Source organism: Ranitomeya imitator, chromosome 1, assembly GCF_032444005.1.
Source record: "Ranitomeya imitator isolate aRanImi1 chromosome 1, aRanImi1.pri, whole genome shotgun sequence".
In the NCBI taxonomy this organism is placed as follows: domain Eukaryota; kingdom Metazoa; phylum Chordata; class Amphibia; order Anura; family Dendrobatidae; genus Ranitomeya; species Ranitomeya imitator.
In genome coordinates this window covers 868,178,551-868,200,794 of record NC_091282.1, presented here as the reverse complement: position 1 = coordinate 868,200,794, position 22,244 = coordinate 868,178,551, and the positions used below count along the sequence as shown (strand labels likewise).

The following is a 22,244-nucleotide window of genomic DNA, read 5'->3' as shown; positions in this document are numbered from 1 at the left end:
AGTGCCATGGGCTTTAAACTTCTTGATGACACTGCGCACGGTAGACACAGGAACATTCAGGTCTATGGAGATGGACTTGTAGCCTTGAGATTGCTCATGCTTCCTCACAATTTGGTTTCTCAAGTCCTCAGACAGTTCTTTGGTCTTCTTTCTTTTCTCCATGCTCAATGTGGTACACACAAGGATACAGGGCAGAGGTTGAGTCAACTTTAATCCATGTCAACTGGCTGCAAGTGTGATTTAGTTATTGCCAACACCTGTTAGGTGCCACAGGTACGTTACAGGTGCTGTTTATTACACAAATTAGAGAAGCATCACATGATTTTTCGAACAGTGTGAATACTTTTGTCCACCCCCTTTTTTATGTTTGGTGTGAAATTATATCCAATTTGGCCTTAGGACAATTCTTTTTGTGTTTTTTCATTTAAGACAAATTAAATGAAGATAATAATACCAAATAATTTGTGTTTGCAATCATTTTCAGGAAGAAACTGAGTATTATCTGACAATTGCAGGGGTGTGAATAATTTTGGCAATGACTTTATATACACATACATATATACACATACATATTGTAAAGCTGCAGTAGCATCATACGCAGTGAAGAAGCAGTGACCCACAAATTCAAACACAAAAGTCTCATTTAATGTGTTTCTTGACAGCATTATAGTCCAATTCACATAAATGCATATAACTTCAGTGGATATTATCAGTGATCAGTTTACACCAGTTCAAAGCAATACATATCACATGGCTTTAGATTTGCGGTCCCTAAACAGGCCAGACTTCCCTTGTCCAGTTTCCCTGTGCGACCGCACGCCATCTCACAGTCTCTATACGTCTCCATACACACAGCCTCATATGTTGCAGACACTACACACGCCAGCCCTCCTCTGACTAGTTCTCGTGGGTGTCCTGCATCGCTGTATCAGTGTCTCTTTACAGACACTTTGCTCACACAGTTGTACACAGTTCAGGATATCCTCCGGATAGCAGCCGGGCACCATATCCACCTGTTTGCAATCGTTGCACATGCTAGTCCTCTTTCGGGTACAGGACATCCACCTCCGGGCACAGGACTGTCCACATCCAAGACCAGTACCATGGATGACTTGCATCTCTGTACGCTGCGGGTGCCAGGCTACTCAGCTGCCCTGGGTGCTGGCTCTGCTGGCCTCCATGCACTCTGCAGACCAGCACACACCAGACTGACACTGACGTGCACCTCGCACACCTGGCCTGACCTGGCCAGACACCTGACACACCCATAACCCTTACTGCAGGGTTTTTAAACACACACAAACCTGTGGCCTTCAGCCACCTGTAAAACCCAGACCGGAGATCTGTGACTCTCATACACACCTATGGACTTCATCCAACTGCATGCACATTCTGGGGAGAACAAACAGCGCCCCCTAGCTGTATCAGAGGCCACAGCCTCACAATATACATATATATATATATTTTGCACAGTCAGACGTCTGGACCCGGAGAGCGTCATAGGTTATGTTGTGAGGTGAAATTTTAATCACTCTGTGATTTTACTGTACTTGCCGACTTTTCCAAGGACATCCGTGTGTAAACATTTTTTTATCACACCCATTGACTACAATTGGCGATTGCGATCTGAAATTCGCATTCACACACGGCATGCTGCAGTTTTTTTTAATCAGCCCAATTGCAATCTGATCCGAGCTGATAACAAAATTTAAAAAAAATCACAGATGAGCACTGAAGCATTGAATAACACTGGTCCGAATGCAATCCGATTTTTAATCGGATTGCATTCGTCTGATTTCATTGCAAGTGGGAGCGAGCCCAAACACTCAAATGGTCAGTATTTGACTGTACCTTTATCGAGAGCTTCTGAGGAATGCAATAGATCCCAGCACTCTCTTGCTGTTTTAAAGTTTTCTAGGACTTCATTAGGGTTAGCCAGTTCATTTTTATTAACAATCACATGACGACTTCGACCTTTTCCGGAGAGATCTTCATCATCTGAGCTCTAAAGAACACAGCAATATATTAATCATCAACATAGCCCCATAAATACGGTAATTCACATATTCTTTAATGCACCTTAAAGAGGACCAGTCACCAGGTCAAGCACGAAACATTTTTGCTGTTATTAACCCTTTCATGTCACAGTTAATTTCCGTTTTTTCATTTTCATTTTTTCCTCCTCTGCTTCCAAGAACCATAACTTTGCTACTTTCCCGTCCACATAGCTATACGAGGGACGAATTGTACTATTGAGTAACCCCATTCATTTCATCATGGGATGCACTGTTAAATGGGGAAAAAATTCCAAGGGCGTTGAAATTGCAAAAAAAAAAAAAAAAAGTGCAATTCTATCATTGTTTTTTGAGCTCTTATTTTACCACGTTCACTATACAGTAAAACAGACCAGCCAATATGATTTTCCAGGTCAGTTCAATTACGAAGACAACAAACGTGTGCGTGCGTGCGTGCGTGCGTGCATATATATTTTTTTTTATTTTTTTCTTTCTTAAAAGGTGATGAAAGCAAAAAATTTGTAAAAAAAAAAAAAGTGCTTATGTTGCTATTTTCCAAGACCAGTAATATTTTCAATTTATGAGATATGGAGCTGTGTGAGAGCTTATTTTTTGCGTCCTGAGCTTCTTACCGATTTTTATTGCAATATTGCGGCTGCCAAAAACCGGAATTATGCTGTTTTGATGTCATTTTACACAGTTTATCAATTGGATTAATTGATTTTTATATTTTGGTAATGGGGCAAAAGGGTTGATTTGAACTTTTATATTTTTAAAAACATTTTTTCACTCTTCAATGTATTTTCTTAGTCCCCTTAGGGACCGATCACTTGTAATACACACAGCAGTACTACAGCACTGCTATGTATAGCGAAAATCACGGGCTCCTGTGAAAGCCAGCTAAACAATGACTTTCACAGGAGAATAGTCATGACAAGCAGACCCCCGGGGGTCATGGCAGCCCACCACCTGCAACTGTTAAAAAGAAGATGATGGCTGAATAATTCAGTCATCATCTGCCAGGAAAAATGCAAACTCAGCTTGCAGGCCTGCATCAAAGTCAGGGACCTGACATATGACATAACTGTACATCATATCAGGAAGGGATTCAAATCACACTGCTCCCCTGAGTATTCAATTATTTTAAAATCTATCATGCGGTACCGGAGATATAGGTCTTTTATTTAGTGCTATACTTTAGCAGATTCTCAGTGGATGTGTTATTATCATCAGGATGCTTATCATTATTACAATGTGAGCCACAATTCCTTGTAAAGACCATAAAAACATGCCTAATAAAAAAAAAGCCTATATATCTGTAACTGTTTAGCATATTAAAAAAAAAAAAACACAGAATACTCGGGGAAGCAGGAGGAATTTCAAATTAAGAAAAAAAAAAAAACACTCCTTAAAACTTCCACAAAAGACATTTATCACCTATTAACACGGGAAATAATGTGTGATTGCTTGCGGACCTACTGCTGGAACCTTTATGCATCACATGAACAGAGGGTCCTGAGCCACAAAATTCTCCGCACTGCAAAACCGGGGTGTGTGGTCAAACATGTGCCCCACTTCGCTATTCAATGCCTATAGCACTGATGGAGCTGAGCATTCTGCTCAATTGTTTCAGCCAGTCATATTGACATGGTATAGAGCATCAGGGTGCATCAGTGACCACAGCTCCATTTAAAGTGAACCTGCCCTCAGGATTTTGCCTTGGCTGATGAAATCCATCTTGTGGTTGCCGTTTAATCTTTGTCTGCAGTTTTCAGTTAATGAGATTCTTGTGACCTGGGGTGGCCTGTGGGAGGAAGGCTTTATTTGGTGCTTTGGCTCATTGTCATCCTTGTGGGCTTCCATGACAGGTCACTAAACCTTCAGGGACCTGCCTCCTATTTTAAATAGTGCGCTTGTGTAGTTCATATAGTGGTCTTTACGACAAAAATGTAACAGCAGCAAAATGGCACCGATGCCTGCACAGTAGTATCTATAGCAATAGATGTTACGATGCGTGTGCTGCCGCCATTTTGCTGGAGACAAATTTTTATGCTCCAACAAAATGGCACCAGCACATGCGCAGAAGCATCAATCAGCAAGTGATAGATGCACATGTGCAGGCGCCGCCATTATGCTGTAATTACATTTTTGTTTGTAAAGACCACAATATGAATTACACGAGCACAGTACTTAAAATAGGAGGCAGGTCAGTGAGGGAACAGTGACTTGTGATAAGCCATAAGAATGAGTATGTAAGCACAACAGTACAACATAAAGCCCCCCAGAGGCCGCCCCGGGCCACGAGCATATCATTTAAGGTACCTTCACACTGAGCGACTTTAGAACGATAGCGTGTGTGACGCCGATTCAGCGATGTCTTCACTTGTAACCAGGGTAAACATCGGGTTACTAAGCGCAGGGCCGCGCTTAGTAACCCGATATTTACCCTGGTTAAGTATAAAAAATAGAATTATTCTTACCGTTAATTCGGTTTCTAGGAACCTTCCACGACAGCGGTACTGGAGGATGTCTCCCCGCCCTAATGGGGGACAGGAAACACAAAGAGGTTAAATACCCTCCCCTTCCTGCCATCTCCAGTGTTTTTTCTGGACACAGTAGTATGTATAGTTACCACTTAAGTGCAGGAATCATCCAATAAAATCATCAGATAGGGAGGGAAATTAGTGCTGTCGTGGAAGGTTCCTAGAAACCGAATTAACGGTAAGAATAATTCTATTTTCTCCAGTCACCTTCCACGACAGCGGTACTGGAGTAGTACCAACAAATAATTTTTAGGGGGGGGACAACCGCCTGCAGAACTGTTCTGCCGAAAGTTAAATCCCGGTTGAAATCAAGCCTGTAGTGTCTGGTGAACGTATGTACTGATGACCAGGTGGCAGCTCTGCAAATCTGCTCCGTAGAAGCGTCACCCCTCTCTGCCCATGATGTTGACACCGACCGTGTAGAATGGGCCTTCAGTGATGGAGGAGGTGGTAGATTCTGGGATGAGTATGCCAGAGATATGGCTTGTTTAATCCAGTTGGCGATAGTATTTTTCGTAGCCTTTCTGCCTTTGTTCTTCCCGGAGAGTTGAATGAAGAGATTTTGGTCAATCCTCCAACTCTCTGTTTGTGAAAGATAATGTAACACCACTTTGCGGACATCCAGAGTGTGGAAGGACTCTTCCTTCACATTAGAAGGATCTGGGTAGAACGAGGGCAACACTATGTCCTGACCTCTATGAAAGTCTGATGTTACTTTAGGTAGGAAGGTAGGATCTAGACGCAGGATTATACTATCAGATGTTACCCTTAAGTAAGGCTCTTGTATGGATAGGGCATGCAGTTCTCCTATCCGTCTGGCCGAGGTAATAGCCACTAAAAAGACCGTTTTTAGGGTAAGAACCTTTAATGAAATATGAGATAAAGGCTCAAAAGGATCTCGAGTTAGACTCTTAAGGACCAGATTAAGGTCCCAAGGAGGAGTATTGTTGAGAACTCTGGGACGGATTCTAGTTGCTGAAGTAACAAAGCGCCTGATCCACCGATGTTTGGCTAGATCCTGATCGAAATAGGAGCTAAGTGCTGAAATTTGTACCTTTAAGGTGTTAGGCTTAAGACCCAACTCTAGACCCTTTTGCAAGAAGTCCAGAATTTTGGCAATATTTGGATGAAATGGATCAGGAATGTCTGGAAGATACCACGATGAAAACCTCTTCCAGATTTTGGCATAAATGGCATTTGTTATGGGTTTTCTACTGTTCTGGAGAGTATGAATTACTCCATCTGAGAGACCTCTTGCCTTTAGTATCTCGGCCTCAGAAGCCATGCTGAAAGATTCAATCTGTGAAGGTTTGGATGCAGCAATGGACCCTGACGAAGAAGATTTTCCTTCTGAGGTAGACACACTGGACCTTCCTGGGCCATGTCTAACAGGGCACTGTACCAACTCCTCCCTGGCCATGTTGGCGCTATCAAAATCGCCGTAACTCGTTCCGATCGGATCTTCTGTAGAGTATTCGATATTAATGGGATCGGAGGGAATGCATAAACAAGGTCGAACCTCCACGGGTGAGAGAACGAATCCATGCCCAGTGCTCTGTCTGTCATATTTAAGGAGAAATAAGTTCGCAGCTTGGCATTCTGACTGTTGGCAAAAAGGTCCACCTCTGGGATCCCCCATCTGGAAATCAGGGAGAGAAAGACCTCCTGGTCCAGACACCATTCTCCTGGATGCACATCCCTTCTGCTCAAGAAATCTGCCTGGGTATTGGCTGACCCCTTCAGGTGAATTGCTGAGATAGAGAGAACGTGTCTCTCTGCCCAGAAAAAAATGTTTGAGGCTAAGGTCTTTAGTTTCCTGAATCTTGTGCCTCCTTGATGACGAAGGTATGCTACCGTGGTCATGTTGTCGGAATATATTCTGACATGGTGTCCTTGAACAAGGGAGGATGCAGCTCTTAATGCTTCTTCTACTGCTTTCAGTTCTCTGAAGTTTGAAGAGCTTGCTCTGATGTCTGGGCCCCAGGTGCCCTGGAAATGGGTTCCCTCGACTATAGCTCCCCATCCCCTTTGACTGGCATCCGATGTTAGTGTCTTTAGTGGGATCTGATCCCAACTGACCCCCTTTTGGAGGTTTCGAACCCGTAGCCACCATGCCAGGGATGCCTTGACATGATTGGGAAGGCAAACTCTCTTGGAGAGAGAACTCTGCTGACCGTCCCAGGATGATAGGACATGGGTTTAGAGGATTCTCGTGTGGGCTTGTGCCCAAGGTACCATCTGGATACAAGATGTTAGAGATCCCAGCACAGACATGGAATGTCGTAGAGTAGGAGCCTTCAGGGTTCTGAATGCCGTTATCTTCTGTACCAGATCGAGTTGACGTTCTCTGGGCAGAAAGGATCTCCTCGCCTCCGAGTCCAGAAGGACTCCTAGGAACTTCTTCCTCCTGGAGGGATGAAGGTCCGATTTTTCTAGATTTGGGATCCAACCCAATGATTTTAGGATTTCTAGAGACCTTGTTAAGTCGGCACTGAGGCGGGAGACTGAGGGAGCGACAATGAGAAGATCGTCTAGATAGGGTACTATATAGATCCCCTGAAGACGGATGAATATAATGGCTTCTGTCATGATTTTTGTAAAGACTCTGGGTGCTGAGGCGATTCCGAAGGGAAGGGAGTTGAACTGATAGTGTACTATCTCCCGATCCTGAGATATTGCAAATCTTAGGAACTTCCGGAATTCTGGATGGATTGGGACGTGGTAATAAGCGTCCCTCAGATCTACTGTAGCCATCACCCAGTCCTGTCCTATCAGAGGGATCGCTGTCTTGACCGACTCCATCTTGAACCTCCTGTAGGTTATTACTTGATTCAGGGGCTTCAAGTTGATTATTATTCGGTGCTTCCCCGAAGGCTTCTTGATCAGAAACAGATGGGAATAGTGTCCTCTGCCAATTTCTTGCTGAGGTACTGGGGAAATTACTCCTTCCTGGAGTAAGTTCTGTAGGCCGGAAAGGAATGCGCCCTGAGGGCTGAGACTCTGTAATGAGGTTATCCTCATGTGATGAGGGGGAGGGCTCTCGAACTCTAATTTTAGTCCATTCTGAATAGTGTCGAGTACCCACTGGTTCGACGAAATGGACCTCCACTGGTTGATAAAGTTCGAGAGACGCCCCCCAACGCCCTGGGCGTAGTCACTGCTTTTCTGGGGTCTGCTGGGACTGGGGAACCAGGATGTTCCTACCTTTCCCCCCTTTAGGATAGCTCCAGCGTCCTGATTTGCCTTTCCCTTTGAATTCCCGTTGGAAGCGTTGCTCTTTTGAGGGACGAAAAAAACATTTCTTCGGATTTCTCTGTTCCGGAAGCGCTTTCTTTTTGTCCGTTGCTTTATCCAGAATATCATCCAGGGCCTGCCCGAACAGATAGCGGCCCTGAAAGGGAATGGCACATAGTTTTGTTTTGGACGTTATATCCCCACTCCAAGACTTGAGCCATAGAGCTCTTCTGGCTGAGTTAGAGAGAACTGCTGATTTGGCAGCCACTCTTACGGACTCTGCCGAAGCATCGGCCAGGAAGCCCGTAGCTTTCTGGAGAAGCGGGAGAGAATCTAAGATTATTTCCCTAGATGTTCCCTGGGTAAGGTGGTCTTCCAGCGTGCGGAGCCAACGAAATAGGGATCTAGCCACGCAGGTGGACGCAATGTTTGTTTTAAGGAGATTGGTAGAAGTCTCTCACGATCTTCTTAGTAAACTCTCCATTTTGCGGTCCATAGGGTCTCTGAGTTGGGAAGAATCCTCGAAAGGGAGGGTTGTCTTTTTTGACACTCTAGAGACCTGCACGTCTACCTTAGGGGTATCCCACAGAGAGACATCTCCATCGAGAGAAAAACGATTTTTAAGTTCAGAGGGAACAAAAAGACCCTTTTTCAGGTGATTCCCATTCATGAAGGATGAGACTCTGTACATTCTCATGTATAGGGAACCCTTTCAATTTTTTAGGTTTCAACCCACCGAACATCTCATCCTGCACCGATGGCTTCTCCTCCTCCTCCTCAACACCCATTGTCCCCCTGACCATACTGATTAACTCCTGTATGTCCTCTGAGGAAAAATAATATTTTTTACTCTCCTCTCTGGGGGTGGAAGTAGAGCCCTCATTCTCCCACAAATCCTCCGAGCCGGAGGAATGAACTTCACCAGAATCTGAATCAGAAGTAACCGCCGTCGTCTTCCTTTTTTTAGGAGGAGGTGGCGTAGGTAACAGAGACTGGGAAAGGGCCGATACCGAGGATTGTACTTCCTGTTTAATGAGGGATTTAATGCTCTCAAACAAGGATGGCTGTTCTGAGCGAATTATTTCATCGGTGCAGGGCTGGCATAGTCTCTTCTTGTAAGAAGAAGGTAGCTTTGATGCACAAACACCACATTTACGATCTTCCGATTTTGTCTTGGAAGATCTGTCCTTCCTAGGGGCAGAGGCCTTGTCTCCCTAAAAAAGAGAGAGAAGGGGACTAAGTATATGGCACCCTAAGGAATACAGGGGTAAAGGGACCTTAACCCGCTACTCACGGTAGGAGGGAGGACACAGGGCTCGGCAGAAGCAGAGATAGATCTGTCACCCTCCATGGTCAGTCAGCACTGTAGTCCAGTCAGTCAGACAGGGGGCCTTACCTGGAGGTGACTACCAGGGTTAAATACCGTGGAAGTTGCGTCCCATGTTGTGCTCCTCCTCCCGGTCCCAGGCGTAGGGGAAAGACCGCTATGCCGCCAACAGAAACTGCAGTCCGACGCGCGTGCGTTCCACCGCTGGAACGCACATGCCGAGAACCGGAAGTTCGGGTACTTCCGGTTCGCGCGTCCACTGTTTCCGGCCATGAGGAGAGGAGGAAATGCCGGGGAGCCGCGCGGGGACCCCGGCTGCACCACACCGCTCCGCTTTACTCCCGAAGGAGCGCGGGAGGAGCGGAGAAAGGGTCCCGAGTCCGCACCATGTGGGGAGACGGGAGCAGCGCCGCAGGGAGGAGACACATCCCGACCCAGGCTGCCCGGCTAGGTAAGACCTGAGTGCTCCGATCGCCGGCCACGGCAGCACTACCGCAGGACCTCTTCATGCCCCAATAGGGGACAGGAAAAACACTGGAGATGGCAGGAAGGGGAGGGTATTTAACCTCTTTGTGTTTCCTGTCCCCCATTAGGGCGGGGAGACATCCTCCAGTACCGCTGTCGTGGAAGGTGACTGGAGAAAACAAACACTACATACTTACATTCCGGTGTCTGTCGCGTCCCTCGCCGTCAGCTTCCCGCACTGACTGTGAGCGCCGGCAGTAAAGCACAGCGGTGTCACCGCTGTGCTCTGCTTTACGGCCGGCCGGCGCTCACAGTCAGTGCGTGAAGCTGACTGCGAGGGACGCAACAGACACCGGAATGTAAGTATGTAGTGTTTTTTTTAGGTAACCAGGGTAAATATCGGGTTACTAAGCGCGGCCCTGCACTTAGTAACCCGATGTTTACCCTGGTTACCCGGGGACCTCGGGATCGTTGGTCGCTGGAGAGCGGTCTGTGTGACAGCTCTCCAGCGACCACACAGCGACGCTGCAGCGATCGGCATCGTTATCAATATCGCTGCAGCGTCGCTTAATGTGACGGTACCTTAACTGAAAACTGCAAACAAAGATTAAACGGCAACCACAAGACAGATTTCATCAACCAAGGTATCATTTTGATCAGTGTAATGGCGTCAATCTGACAATGCCTGCAATTTACTGATAGGTTCGCTTTAAACTCAAGACCTCTTAGACATGGTTAGACATTTCTTACTGATTGTAACAATAATAAATGTCCTTTGTATACATGTCCTTTAATATCCTTAAGAGAGGCCACAACGTTCCAATAACCGTTAAAAACAAATCATTTTTCATTTACTAGATGTAATTTGTTGTCACTATTGGAAACAATGCTGCTCATGTAATAATTACTCAGCCAAGATTTTCTGCATGTTTAGTTCAAATGGAAATAAATGACAAAGAAAGGAATACAAAATTACCATTGTTTTTTCCCTACTGTCTGCAAGTTTCCTGCGTTTGTGAATGTGCTTGCTGGAATTTGTCTCCACTTCACTGAAAACACTTGCTGTGTCCTCCAGAAGGACAATGGGGATTTGGTTTGGAGAGTTGGGTCCTTTAAAATAAAACAAGTTAGCTTAAATACCTATATAAATGTTAAAGAGAACCTGTCATGTGAAAAAAATACTCAACCTGCAGATATGGGGTTAGTCTGCAGGTTAAAGGGACACTGTCACCTGAATTTGGAGGGAACAATCTTCAGCCATGGAGGCGGGGTTTTGGGGTTTTTGATTCACCCTTTCCTTACCCGCTAGCTGCAATATTGGATTGAAGTTCATTCTCTGTCCTCCATAGTACACGCCTGCGCAAGGCAAGATTGCACCTTGTGCAGGCATGTACTACGGAGGACAGAGAATGAACTTCAATCCAATATTGCAGCCAGCGGGTAAGGAAAGGGTGAATCAAAAACCCCAAAACCCCGCCTCCATGGCTGAAGATTGTTCCCTCCAAATTCAGGTGACAGTGTCCCTTTAATAGCGTTCTGAACCTGCCCGATGCCTGTACTTTGAGCCCCTCTGCCAGGAAATTAACTTTATTCCCCCCAGCAGCATTTGTCTTCCAGTCACAGGTGTGGCTTCGGCACACATTCCGTCACCGCTCTGTGTGTAGAGAGCAGTGGCTGTAACCACACCCCTGGCATTGACTGACAGCAGCTCATCATTAGGGCCTGCTGTCAGTCAATGGTGGGGATGTGGTTACAGCCACCGTTCTCCATATACAGAGCAGTGACTGAAACCGTGCCAGTGCCACCCCCGAGACTGAACATTGCTACGAGGAATAAAGTTCATGTCCTCCCGTCAGCGGGGCTCACAGTGCGAGTGCTGCGCAGATTCAGAACCCTAGTAACACGCAGATTTAACTCCATATCTGCAGGTTAAGTGTTTTTTATTCACATGACAGGCTCCCTTTAAAGTGGCTGTGTACTACTTGGACAACACCTCCTTAAAAATTATGCTCCCAGTGTTAAAATAAATATAGCAGATACTTGGCTCCCAGAACCGTTGAAGCAACCTCAGCACCTTTCCAAGGGCATGAATGGCATTTTTATGCCAGGTGAAGAATGCATCCAATATCACGCGATTCCCTAGGAGACCCGACACTGACACTGCTGGAAAGGCACCAGAACATTTACTTTACAACAGTGAATATATTATTTAAAGCAGTATGCTCATGTTATTAAACTGGTATAGTCAGCATGAAAATAAGCAACTTTGTAATAGTCTTGCTTTTTGACACCCTCTTTCATTCCCTAGCTCTGAGATTTTAGCTTACATAGCACACAGCTGGTTTCCAAGGACCTTGGCCACCAGCCAGAGTAAACACAGTATATTGCAAGAGAGGAGTCAAATCATGAGATCCCACTCACCTCTACGCAGTCCATTGAATTCTACACACCAGCTATCTGCTCACCTCACTTCCCATACAAGCTCAGCTCCTGACCAAGCTGCTTTTATTAGTCCTGTGTATTCATAATCCCCTACATTCCTGTGTAATCATAATCCACTTCCCAGCAATCATGAAGTAAGGAGACCGCAGAGATGTGAGCTGCTCAAGAGGCAGCTTGAGAATATCCCTTTAAGGGTTAGTCAGAGTAGTGGTCAGCCTCTTTAACTAGGGGGTCTCAATCCTTTTAACGCCTCTAAGAATACATAACTTAGAAGAATTCTCTACAAATTGACACAATACCATTTAAAATAAACAGCCATAAGGCACGCACCTTGGAAGAGGGAAGGCTGAATAGCACTGATGTACTGGAAGACACTTTTGAAAAATATGAGCATGGTGGAATAGACAACCTGATTCTTGTATTTTGTGTGAGCTTCATTATCAAAGTTGCTGATGTAACGACAGAGTTCTTTGATGCGATGAAAAAGGTCATTAAAATTCCTACACAGAACAATAAACAAATTATCCACAAAACAGAGCAATCCAGTCTTTGATTATAGGATAGAGACGGAAGAGAAAATGAGGAAGAATAAGCAAATGTATATTCCCTGTGTGGTTGCTGATCGCTTATTGCACCCTCACTAAAGTCCTTATGTGCTGATATTTTTATCTTGTTCCTCTATTGGAAATATACATTTATTGTACAGTACTGTGCAAAAGTTTTAGGCAGGTGTGGGAAAAAATGCAGCAAAATGAAGGGGTATTTACACTTCAAGATAACATGACCAAGCGTTGTTAAAAATGCTTGTTTCACAAATTTCTTGCTGTGTAAACAGACTGCCGATCAACCAATGGAGCAAAAAGCACTTTCATCGGGTAAAGTGATTTTATTTATGTTGCCTAAAAGAATCGTTCTCGGTGGTGCATTAGAAACAGGACTCGCTCTGCTGAGAACAGCGGCAGCCTATGGCTATGTTCACACTTTGCAGATTCCACTGCGGATTTTTCCGCAGCAGAATTCCAAAATCCGCAGTGAAAACCCGTCGCAGTTTTTACTGCGGATTTATCGCGGTTTTTACTGCGGTTTCTTCTGTGGATTTTCATCTGCAGTTTCCTATTGGAGCAGGTGAAAATCCGCAGAAAAGAAGTGACATGCTGCGGAAAGTAATTGCTGCGCTTCCGCGCGTTTTTTTCCGCAGCATGTGCACAGCGTTTTTTGTTTCCCATAGGTTTACATTGTACTGTAAACTCATGGGAAACTGCTGCAGATCCGCAGCGGTCAAAATCCACAAAGTGTGAACATAGCCTAAAAGTACCTTCACACAGAGCAACTTTACAATGAGAACGACAACGATCTGTGACGTTGCAGCGTCCTGGATAGCGATCTCGTTGTGTTTGACACGCAGCAGCGATCTGGATCCCGCTGTGACATCGCTGGTCGTAGCTAGAAGTCTGGAACTTTATTTGGTCGTCAGGTCGGCGTGATTCGTCATGTTTGACAGCAAAAGCAACAATGCCAGCAATGTTTTAACATGGAGCTAACAACCGGCGAGAACGATAAATGAGTCGCCGTTACGTCACTGGATCACTCCTGCATCGTTCTGGAGCTGCTGTGTTTGACGTCTCCTAGCGACCTAAACAGCGACGCTGCAGCGATCGGCTCGTTGTCTATATCGCTGCAGCGTCGCTGAGTGTGACGGTACCTTAAGCGCACTGAACGACCTAGTGTAAATCGCTCAATGTGCATCGTTTACTTTGATCTGGCTGTGTAAACAGGCATTAAAACGACCACCGATCGGCAAACATTTACCAATCTGCGGTCGTATCATGGGTCTGTGTAAATGGACCCTAAGAACGGTTTCAAAAATAGAAGTGTGTAACATTTATGTATATCAGTTAGTAAAGTAATTGGACAAAAGATTGATTTGATTTAGATTTCCGTTTTGTGGGTTAGGCTTTATTTTTAGCGTCTTCTCTTTTTTTTTTTTGTAAGTGCTATTACTTGTAATCAATATTTGTTTTTCCAAACAACTTTATTAACATTTTCAACCAAAACAAGACATAGAGAGAGCAAGGTTAACATAAATGTAATGACATGAAACATTCATGAAGCCTAAAAGTAAAAATAGAATAAAATAAAAAAGCAAAACAATAAATACAGTAAATTCTTATGGAAATATTTCCAGCCAGCGAGACCATTTTTTCAAAAAGGAAGAAAAGTAGGCATTCAGTAACGCCAATTTTTGTTCACAGGATTTATGCAAAGCCAGTTTGTCTATAATTTCTTGTGAAGAGGGTACTTTAAAAGATTTCCCAAAAAAACCCAATAGCATTCTTAGAAACTAAAAGCAGATGTATAACAAGTTTCCTAAAAGGTGGAGTCAATTGATCTGCATTCAAGGAAAGCAGGGCCAACCGAGGAGACAGAGAAAAATCCAAACGTTTTAATATAATTGAAATAAGAGAAGAGATTTCATCTCCAAAAAGGTCTAATATGTGGACAAAACCAAAACAAATGGGAAAGGCTACCATAATGTCCACAATCCCTCCAGCAGAGAGAGGAATTGGAAGGATTAATAAATGGTAAGCGAGACGGTGAATAATACCACCTAGAGATAAGCTTAAAATAAGACTCATGAAGAGCCATGGACATGGTGGCAGAATAAGTCAAGGACATGGCCAGTTCCCAATCATCTAGAGCTACAGAAAGATTCAAAGTCGATTCCCATTTGCTCATGTATGGGGATTTTATAATTTTGAAATCATTATTAAACTACTTGTAGATATATTGAGTAGACCAAAATATGGTATGACTGGAGTTGCATAAAATATTAATCGCCGGCTCCGATAAAGGAGGGCGACCAGTCACCAGTGGCCTCAAAAAATCCTTTAAAATAGTAAACTGCATAAAAGCCGATGAGGGAACACCAAACCTATCTTTAAGGTGGGTAAATGACACAAACTTGTTACCATCAAAGATGTCATGTAGTTTAGAGATTCCCCAGTCAGCCCAACTTGAATGCAGATCAAACGAGAAAACAGTAGCCACAAAAGAGAGGGGAAGTCTCAGCATAAGCTCCATCTTGGCAAAACCGCTTTTAACGTTGAGAAATTTCCGCCATGCCACAGAACAGCTACAAAAATCGGATGATCATACCGAAGCAAAGACTTAGAGGTGAATAAATTCATAATAATATTACAAGGTGGAGAATTTCTATGAAAATATAATTCCAATTCCACCCATGAAGGTGTATGATCCGCAGACCACCAATATAGACTCTGTTTAAATAAATTAGAGAAATAATAGGCCGAAACATTAGGAAGACCCATACCTCCACACAATTTATACAGTTGACTAGAGGCTATACGAGCTCTCTTGTTGCCCCAAACAAACAGATTGAGGTGTGCCTGCAAAATGGTCAAATAGGAAGTAGAAACAAGTAAAGGAAGGGACCTGAAGATATAGAGGATCTTGGGAAGAATTATTGATTTTACAATAAGGCACCTTTCCCACCATGATAATACTTTATCATCATAAAATCTAAGCTCTTTAGAAATGGAAGCAATAAGAGAATCCAAATTGCTGGGAATCAAGGAGCTAAGGTTTCTAGAAAATCTCAGACCCAAATAAACAATATCCCTCTCCGCCCAACTCCAGGGCGAATTATCCTTTATACTCCGGATTTGAGAATCCGTGAGATTAAATTGAAAAATTTTCGACTTGCACTTGTTTATTTTAAAATATGAAAAAAATGAAAAATTTTTAAGAAGGGTTTGCAAATGTGGAATAGAATGAAAAGGATTGGTAACGGACAAGAGAATATCATCAGCATATAAACTGATTTCAAATTCCTTACGATCCGTGCAAACTCCCTCTATGGAGGGATTATCTCTAATGAGCTGGGCTAATGGCTCTATGGCAAGGGCAAAAAGCAATAGAGAAAGGGGGCAACCTTGCCGGGTAATAATAATCTTTATTTATATAGCGCCAACATATTCCGCTGCGCTTTACAATTTAACAGTTTCAAACACAACAGTCATAGGTAACAACGTTAACAATACAATAAAGCAAAATAAGACGACCCTGCTCGTGAGAGCTTACAATCTACAATGAGGTGGGGGAGATACAAAGTACAGGTGTGTATTTACAATGATGTATTTACAATGATGGTCCAGCCATCTTCAGGAGGTGGGGGGGTAGATGGAGATAGTGAATGGGCTACACACACACAAACATGAAATGACTTTGATTAGTTAACATGGTAGGCCGCTCTGAACAAATGTGTTTTGAGCGAGCGCCTAAAACTATGCAAGTTGTGGATGGTCCTAATATCTTGGGGTAGAGCATTCCAGAGGATTGGCGCAGCGCGGGAGAAGTCTTGGAGTCGGGAGTGGGAGGTACGGATTAGTGCAGAGGTTAGCCGAAAGTCATTTGCAGACTGCAGCGGTCGGCTAGGCTAGGCACTGTGGAGAGCTTTGTGGGTGAGAACAAGTACTTTGAATTGTATCCTGTAATGAATGGGCAGCCAGTGTAATGACTGGCGAAGAGCGGATGCATCTGAGTAACGATTAGCCAGATGGACAACCCTGGCTGCCGTATTAAGGATGGACTGGAGAGGGGAAAGTCGAGTGAGGGGGAGGCCAATTAATAGAGCGTTGCAGTAGTCCAGGCGGGAGTGGATCAGGGCGACAGTGAGGGTTTTTGTTGTCTCCATGGTGAGAAAAGGGTGGATTCTAGAGATGTTCTTTAGGTGTATGCGGCACGAGCGGGCAAGAGATTGTATATGGGAGGTGAAGGAGAGATCGGAGTCAAACATAACACCCAGACAGCGTGCCTGCTGCCGGGGTGTTATTATGGTGCCAACCACGGAGAGGGAAATGTCAGATTTAGGGAGGTTAGTAGAAGGCGGGAGCAGAAGAAGTTCAGTTTTGGAGAGGTTGAGTTTCAGATAGAGAGCGGACATGATGTTGGAGACTGCAGACAGACAGTCAGTGGCGTTCTGTAGTACAGCGCGGGTAAGGTCAGGGGATGACGTGTATAGTTGTGTGTCATCAGCATAAAGATAGTACTGAAAGCGAAATCTGCTGATGGTCTGTCCAATTGGGGCTGTGTAGAGGGAGAAGAGAAGGGGGCCAAGGACTGAGCCCTGAGGTACCCCAACAGTGAGAGGAAGAGGAGATGAAGTGGAGCCAGAGAACAGAACACTGAAGGAGCGATCAGAAAGGTAGGAGGAGAACCAGGAGAGAGCATTGTCCTTAATGCCTAGTGACTGGAGCCTATAGAGTAGAAGAGGGTGGTCAACAGTGTCGAAAGCTGCAGAAAGTTCGAGGAGTATGAGCAGAGAGTGGTTACCGATACGTTTTTTTTGTCAGAAGGTCATTGGTCACCTTGATGAGTGCAGTTTCTGTCGAATGTAGGGGGCGGAAACCGGACTGTGAAGGGTCTAGGAGGGAATGAGTGGAGAGGTAACGGGTAAGGCCGGAGTAGATCAGGCGCTCCAAGAGTTTAGAGATGAAGGGGAGATTGGAGACCGGTCTGTAGTTGTTTGTGCAGGATGGGTCGAGGGTAGGTTTTTTGAGTAATGGAGTAATGATAGAGTGTTTGAAGGAGGAGGGGAAAATGCCAGAGGAGAGGGAGAGATTAAAAATTGTAGTTAGGCGAGTTGTGACGACTGAAGCGAGAGACTGGAGGAGGTGTGAGGGAATGGGGTCGGTGGTGCATGTAGTTGGACGAGAAGAGGAGAGGAGCTTGGAGACTTCTTCTTCAGTGATGGGATCGAATGTGGAGAGTGTGCCAGGGGAGATGCAGGGAGGGATGGGAGTTACTGAACTTGGTGTCTGGGAGCGGATTTCCTGACGGATATTGTCTATTTTCTCTATAAAGTGGGAAGCTAGGTCATCAGCACAAATGTCTGTGATAGGGTCTTGTACTTTTGGCCTGAGGAGGGAGTGAAAGGTGTTAAAAAGTTTCTTGGGGTTGTTGGATAGTGAGGAGATCAAGGTGGTGTAGTAGGATTGTTTGGCGAGGTGAACGGCAGAGTTATAGGTCCTTAACATAAATTTGAAGTGTATGAAGTCTTCTGGTGTGGGAGTTTTCCTCCATAAGCGTTTAGCACTCCTAGAGCATCGCTGGAGAAATCGAATTTGCGATGTGAGCCAGGGCTGTTTCACTCTGTGTTTGGAGGTTCTGAGGGCGAGGGGAGCTACTTGGTCAAGGGTGCTTCTAAGAGTGTCATTGTAGTGGTGTGCAGCCAGATCAGGACAGAAAAAAGAAGAGATTGGGGAGTGTAAGGGGTCTGAAAGTGTACCATTAGAGATTGGAAATGGGGAAGAAAAGTGATTATTAATATAAATTTTTGCCTGAGGATCGGAATATAAAAGCCATAATTTTATTTATAAAGTCCAAATCAAAGCCAAATTTTTGTAGGGAACATTTGAGAAAAGTCCAATTTACGCGATCAAATGCTTTCTCTGCATCAAGGGAAATTTAAGTCGAGTTATTTTTGGAGAATTAATTTAATAATAATTATCAGCCTCCTGGTACCTTCAATGGATTGCCGATGCTTGATAAATCCAATCTGGTCCGTGGAAATAAATTTGGGCAAAATAAGGTTAAGGGGGTTAGCTAAGACTTTGGAATACATTGAGATCAGTATTAATGAATTGGGACGGTAATTAAGTATTTGATCAGGACTAGTATGAGGCTTGGAAATAAGTATAATTGTGGCATCCAAATTTTCCCTAGGGAAAGAGCCAACGGACGCAGCGGCATTGAAAATTTGAACTAAATGGGGGACAAGAATTTCACGGAATGATTTATATTAATTATTGCTATAACCATCAGGACCAGGGGCCTTATAAGATTTAAATTGTTTTATTGTGTCACTAATCTCTTCTGCAGTAAATGGAGCAGCCAAAAAGTCTGCATCCATGGAATCAAGTTGTGGAAGATTGACAGAAGACAAAAAGTCATCAATAGATCTCGCACCTGGAATGGGAAGAGAGAGATCAGGCGCAAATTATATAATTGATTGAAATATTGTGCAAATTCATTTGCAATGTTCTGTGGGTGGGTGAGAGAAATGCCCTTAGAAGAAATGATCTTGTCGATTCGGTTACGTATTCTAACCTTATTAATTTTATTGAACATAAAACGAGTGGGCTTGTTAAGGGACATATAATGATTGAGTTTTGATTGTTTGACCGCAGAGTCATAAAATGAAAAAATTGTGGCCCTCAATTCATTCCTAAGATGGGATAAATCAGTCAAAGTTTTGGAACAAGGGGTTGGGCTATTGGCCAATGCCAGCTCCAACTCCTTCTCTTTAATCAAGGCTTGTAAACGTTTAATCTCTTGGCGGTTAAAATTTTTAATACGGGAGGAAATATGAATGAGAGTGCCACGTAGAACCGCCTTGTGCGCGTTCTACTGGAGGAATGGCTTGGAAGAGTCATACACATTCTCAGAAACATAAAGGTTAAGAGATCTAGAAATTTCCTCATGGTATGTAGGATTTTGAAAAATAGAAGCATTACACTTCCACAACGGTTCATTATTAATAGAGTGACCTTCAATCAATTTGGCAATGACAGGGGCATGATCCGAAATGGATTTATTACCAATGGATATAGAGGAAAATCTAGGGAGGGAGAACACATCTGATAATATCAGATCAATGTGAGAAGCTGACAAATGGGAGTGAGAAAAATACATGTATTCCCTTTAAGTGGAGTTTAAACATCTAAAGATGACATAAAGTTCGTGAGTAAAAAGCCAATTATTTAAAGGGCCACTGTCACCCCCTCCAGCCGTTATAAACTAAAAGAGCCACCTTGTGCAGCAGTAATGCTGCATTCTAACAAGGTGGCTCTTTTAGTTTTGTGTTCATGTATTACTAAAATAAAGCGCTTTGAAACTTTTCAAAAATACCTATCTTTGTCCACGGAGGCGGGTCTGAAGCCTCCTCTGTGAAGCGCCCAACTGCCGTCACTCATCTCTTCTGGGGCGATGGTCGCCGCCCCCTGCGCGTTGTTCTTCTTAAATCCAGCGCCTGCGCTGTGCGTGCCTGCCTGGGGCAGGCGCAGTGTTCATTGGCCGTCATAGCTCAGATGCCGGGTTCCTGAATGTGCCTGTGCGGGCAGTGCGGCCACCCTGTTACTGAATCCCCGCCCCGCACTGTGTTATACATTATGCACAGTGCGGGGCTGGGATTCCTGGGCAGATTCCTGCACAGACCGACGCTGGAAGGCGGGGAACCGTCTGACAAGCGCAGTGCGCATGCCCAGGAATCCCAGCCCCGCACTGTGCATAATGCATAACACAGTGCGGGGCGGGGTTTCAGTAACAGGGTGGCCGCACTGCCCGCACAGGCGCAGTCAGGAACCCGGCATCTGAGCTATGACTGCCAATTCTCAATGCGTCTGCCCCAGTCAGGCACGCACAGCGCAGGCGCCGGATTTAAGAAGAACAGCGCGCAGGGGGCGGCGATCATCGCCCCAGAAGAGATGAGTGACGGCAGTTGGGCGCTTCACAGAGGAGGCTTCAGACCCGCCTCCGTGGACAAAGATAGGTATTTTTGAAAAGTTTCAAAGCGCTTTATTTTAGTAATACATGAACACAAAACTAAAAGAGCCACCTTGTTAGAATGTAGCATTACTGCTGCACAAGGTGGCTCTTTTAGTTTATAACGGCTGCAGGGGGGTGACAGTGGCCCTTTAAGGAGGGGAAGTTAAGCCTATTTGAGGATGAGGCATCAAGTATATTATCAGGGACCAAATTAAAGTCTCCTAAAAGTAAAAGAATGCCTTTTTTAAGTGGTTCAATTATTTTCAGCAACTTATCTAAAAATTTAATTTGACCCTTATTAGGAGCATAAATATTTACAATTGTGTAAATTTGGGAATTTAACCCCTTAATCCCATATGACGTACTATCCTGTCGCGGTGACCTGGGACTTAATTCCTAGGGACGGGATAGTACGTCATATGCAATCGGCCGCGCTCACGGGGGGAGCGCGGCTGATCGCGGCCGGGTGTCAGCTGACTATCACAGCTGACATCCGGCACTATGTGCCAGGAGCGGTCATGGACCGCCCCTGGCACATTACCCCCGGCATACTGCGATCAAACATGATTGCAGCGTTCTGGGGGCATAGGGAAGCATCGTGCAGAGAGGGGGGCTCCCTGCGTGCTTCCCTGAGACCCTTGGTACAAGGAGATGTGCTCACCTTGTACCGAGCGTCTCCTCCCTGCAGGCCCCGGATCCAAAATGGCCACGGGGCTACTTCCGGGTCCTGCAGAGAGGTGGCTTACAAGCTCCTGCTCAGAGCAGGTGCCTGTAAGCCTGGAGCAGTGCACGTGAGATCGCTGATCTGACACAGTGCTTTGCAAAGTATCAGATCAGCGATCTGTCACTATACTGTGATGTCCCCCCCTGGGACAATGTAATAATGTAAAAAAAAAAAAAAATTTAGATGTGTAAAAAAAAAAAAAATTCCTAAATAAAGAAAAAAAAAATATTGTTCCCATAAATACATTTCTTTATCTAAATAGAAAAACAAAACAATAAAAGTACACATATTTAGTATCGCCGCGTCCGTAAGGACGCGACCTATAAAACGGTCCCACTAGCCCCTTCCCGACCCATGACGCCACGTAGGCGTCATGAAAGTCGGTGCCAATCCGACCCATGACGCCTATGTGGCGTCATGGAAAGATCGCGTCCCTGCAGATCGGGTGAAAGGGTTAACTCCCATTTCACCCGATCTGCAGGGACAGGGGGAGTGGTAGTTTAGCCCAGGGGGGGTGGCTTCACCCCCCCGTGGCTACGATCGCTCTGATTGGCTGTTGAAAGTGAAACTGCCAATCAGAGCGATTTGTAATATTTCACCTATTATAACTGGTGAAATATTACAATCCAGCCATGGCCGATGCTGCAATATAATCGGCCATGGCTGGAAACACTAATGTGCCCCCACCCCACCGATCGCCCCCCCAGCCCTCCGATCTGTCCGGTACACTGCTCCGGCTCCCCTCCGTCCTGTGCTCCGCTCCCCCCGTGCTCTTGTCCGCTTCACCCGTGCTCCAATCACCCCCCCTGCACTCCGATCCACTCCCCCGTGCTTCGTACCACCCCCCCGTGCTCCGTTCCACCCCCCCGTGCTCCGTTCCACCCCCCCCCGTGCTCCGTTCCACCCCCCCCATGCTCCGATCTCCCCCC

General features: G+C 45.0%; 1 protein-coding gene across 4 annotated transcripts in view; it reads right to left on the bottom strand.

The window, feature by feature from the left end:
- The window catches only part of INTS10 (integrator complex subunit 10), an 81,619-nt gene that overhangs the window by 45,789 nt on the left and 13,586 nt on the right, over nucleotides 1–22,244 (bottom strand). For all 4 annotated transcript variants that reach the window (XM_069742582.1, XM_069742554.1, XM_069742562.1 and 1 more), the window contains exons 8-10: nucleotides 12,357–12,526; nucleotides 10,561–10,694; nucleotides 1,852–2,005 (exon numbers count right to left, since the gene is read on the bottom strand). In XM_069742582.1, coding sequence (XP_069598683.1) covers nucleotides 1,852–2,005; nucleotides 10,561–10,694; nucleotides 12,357–12,526 — 458 coding nt within the window. The remainder of the gene's footprint in view (nucleotides 1–1,851; nucleotides 2,006–10,560; nucleotides 10,695–12,356; nucleotides 12,527–22,244) is intronic.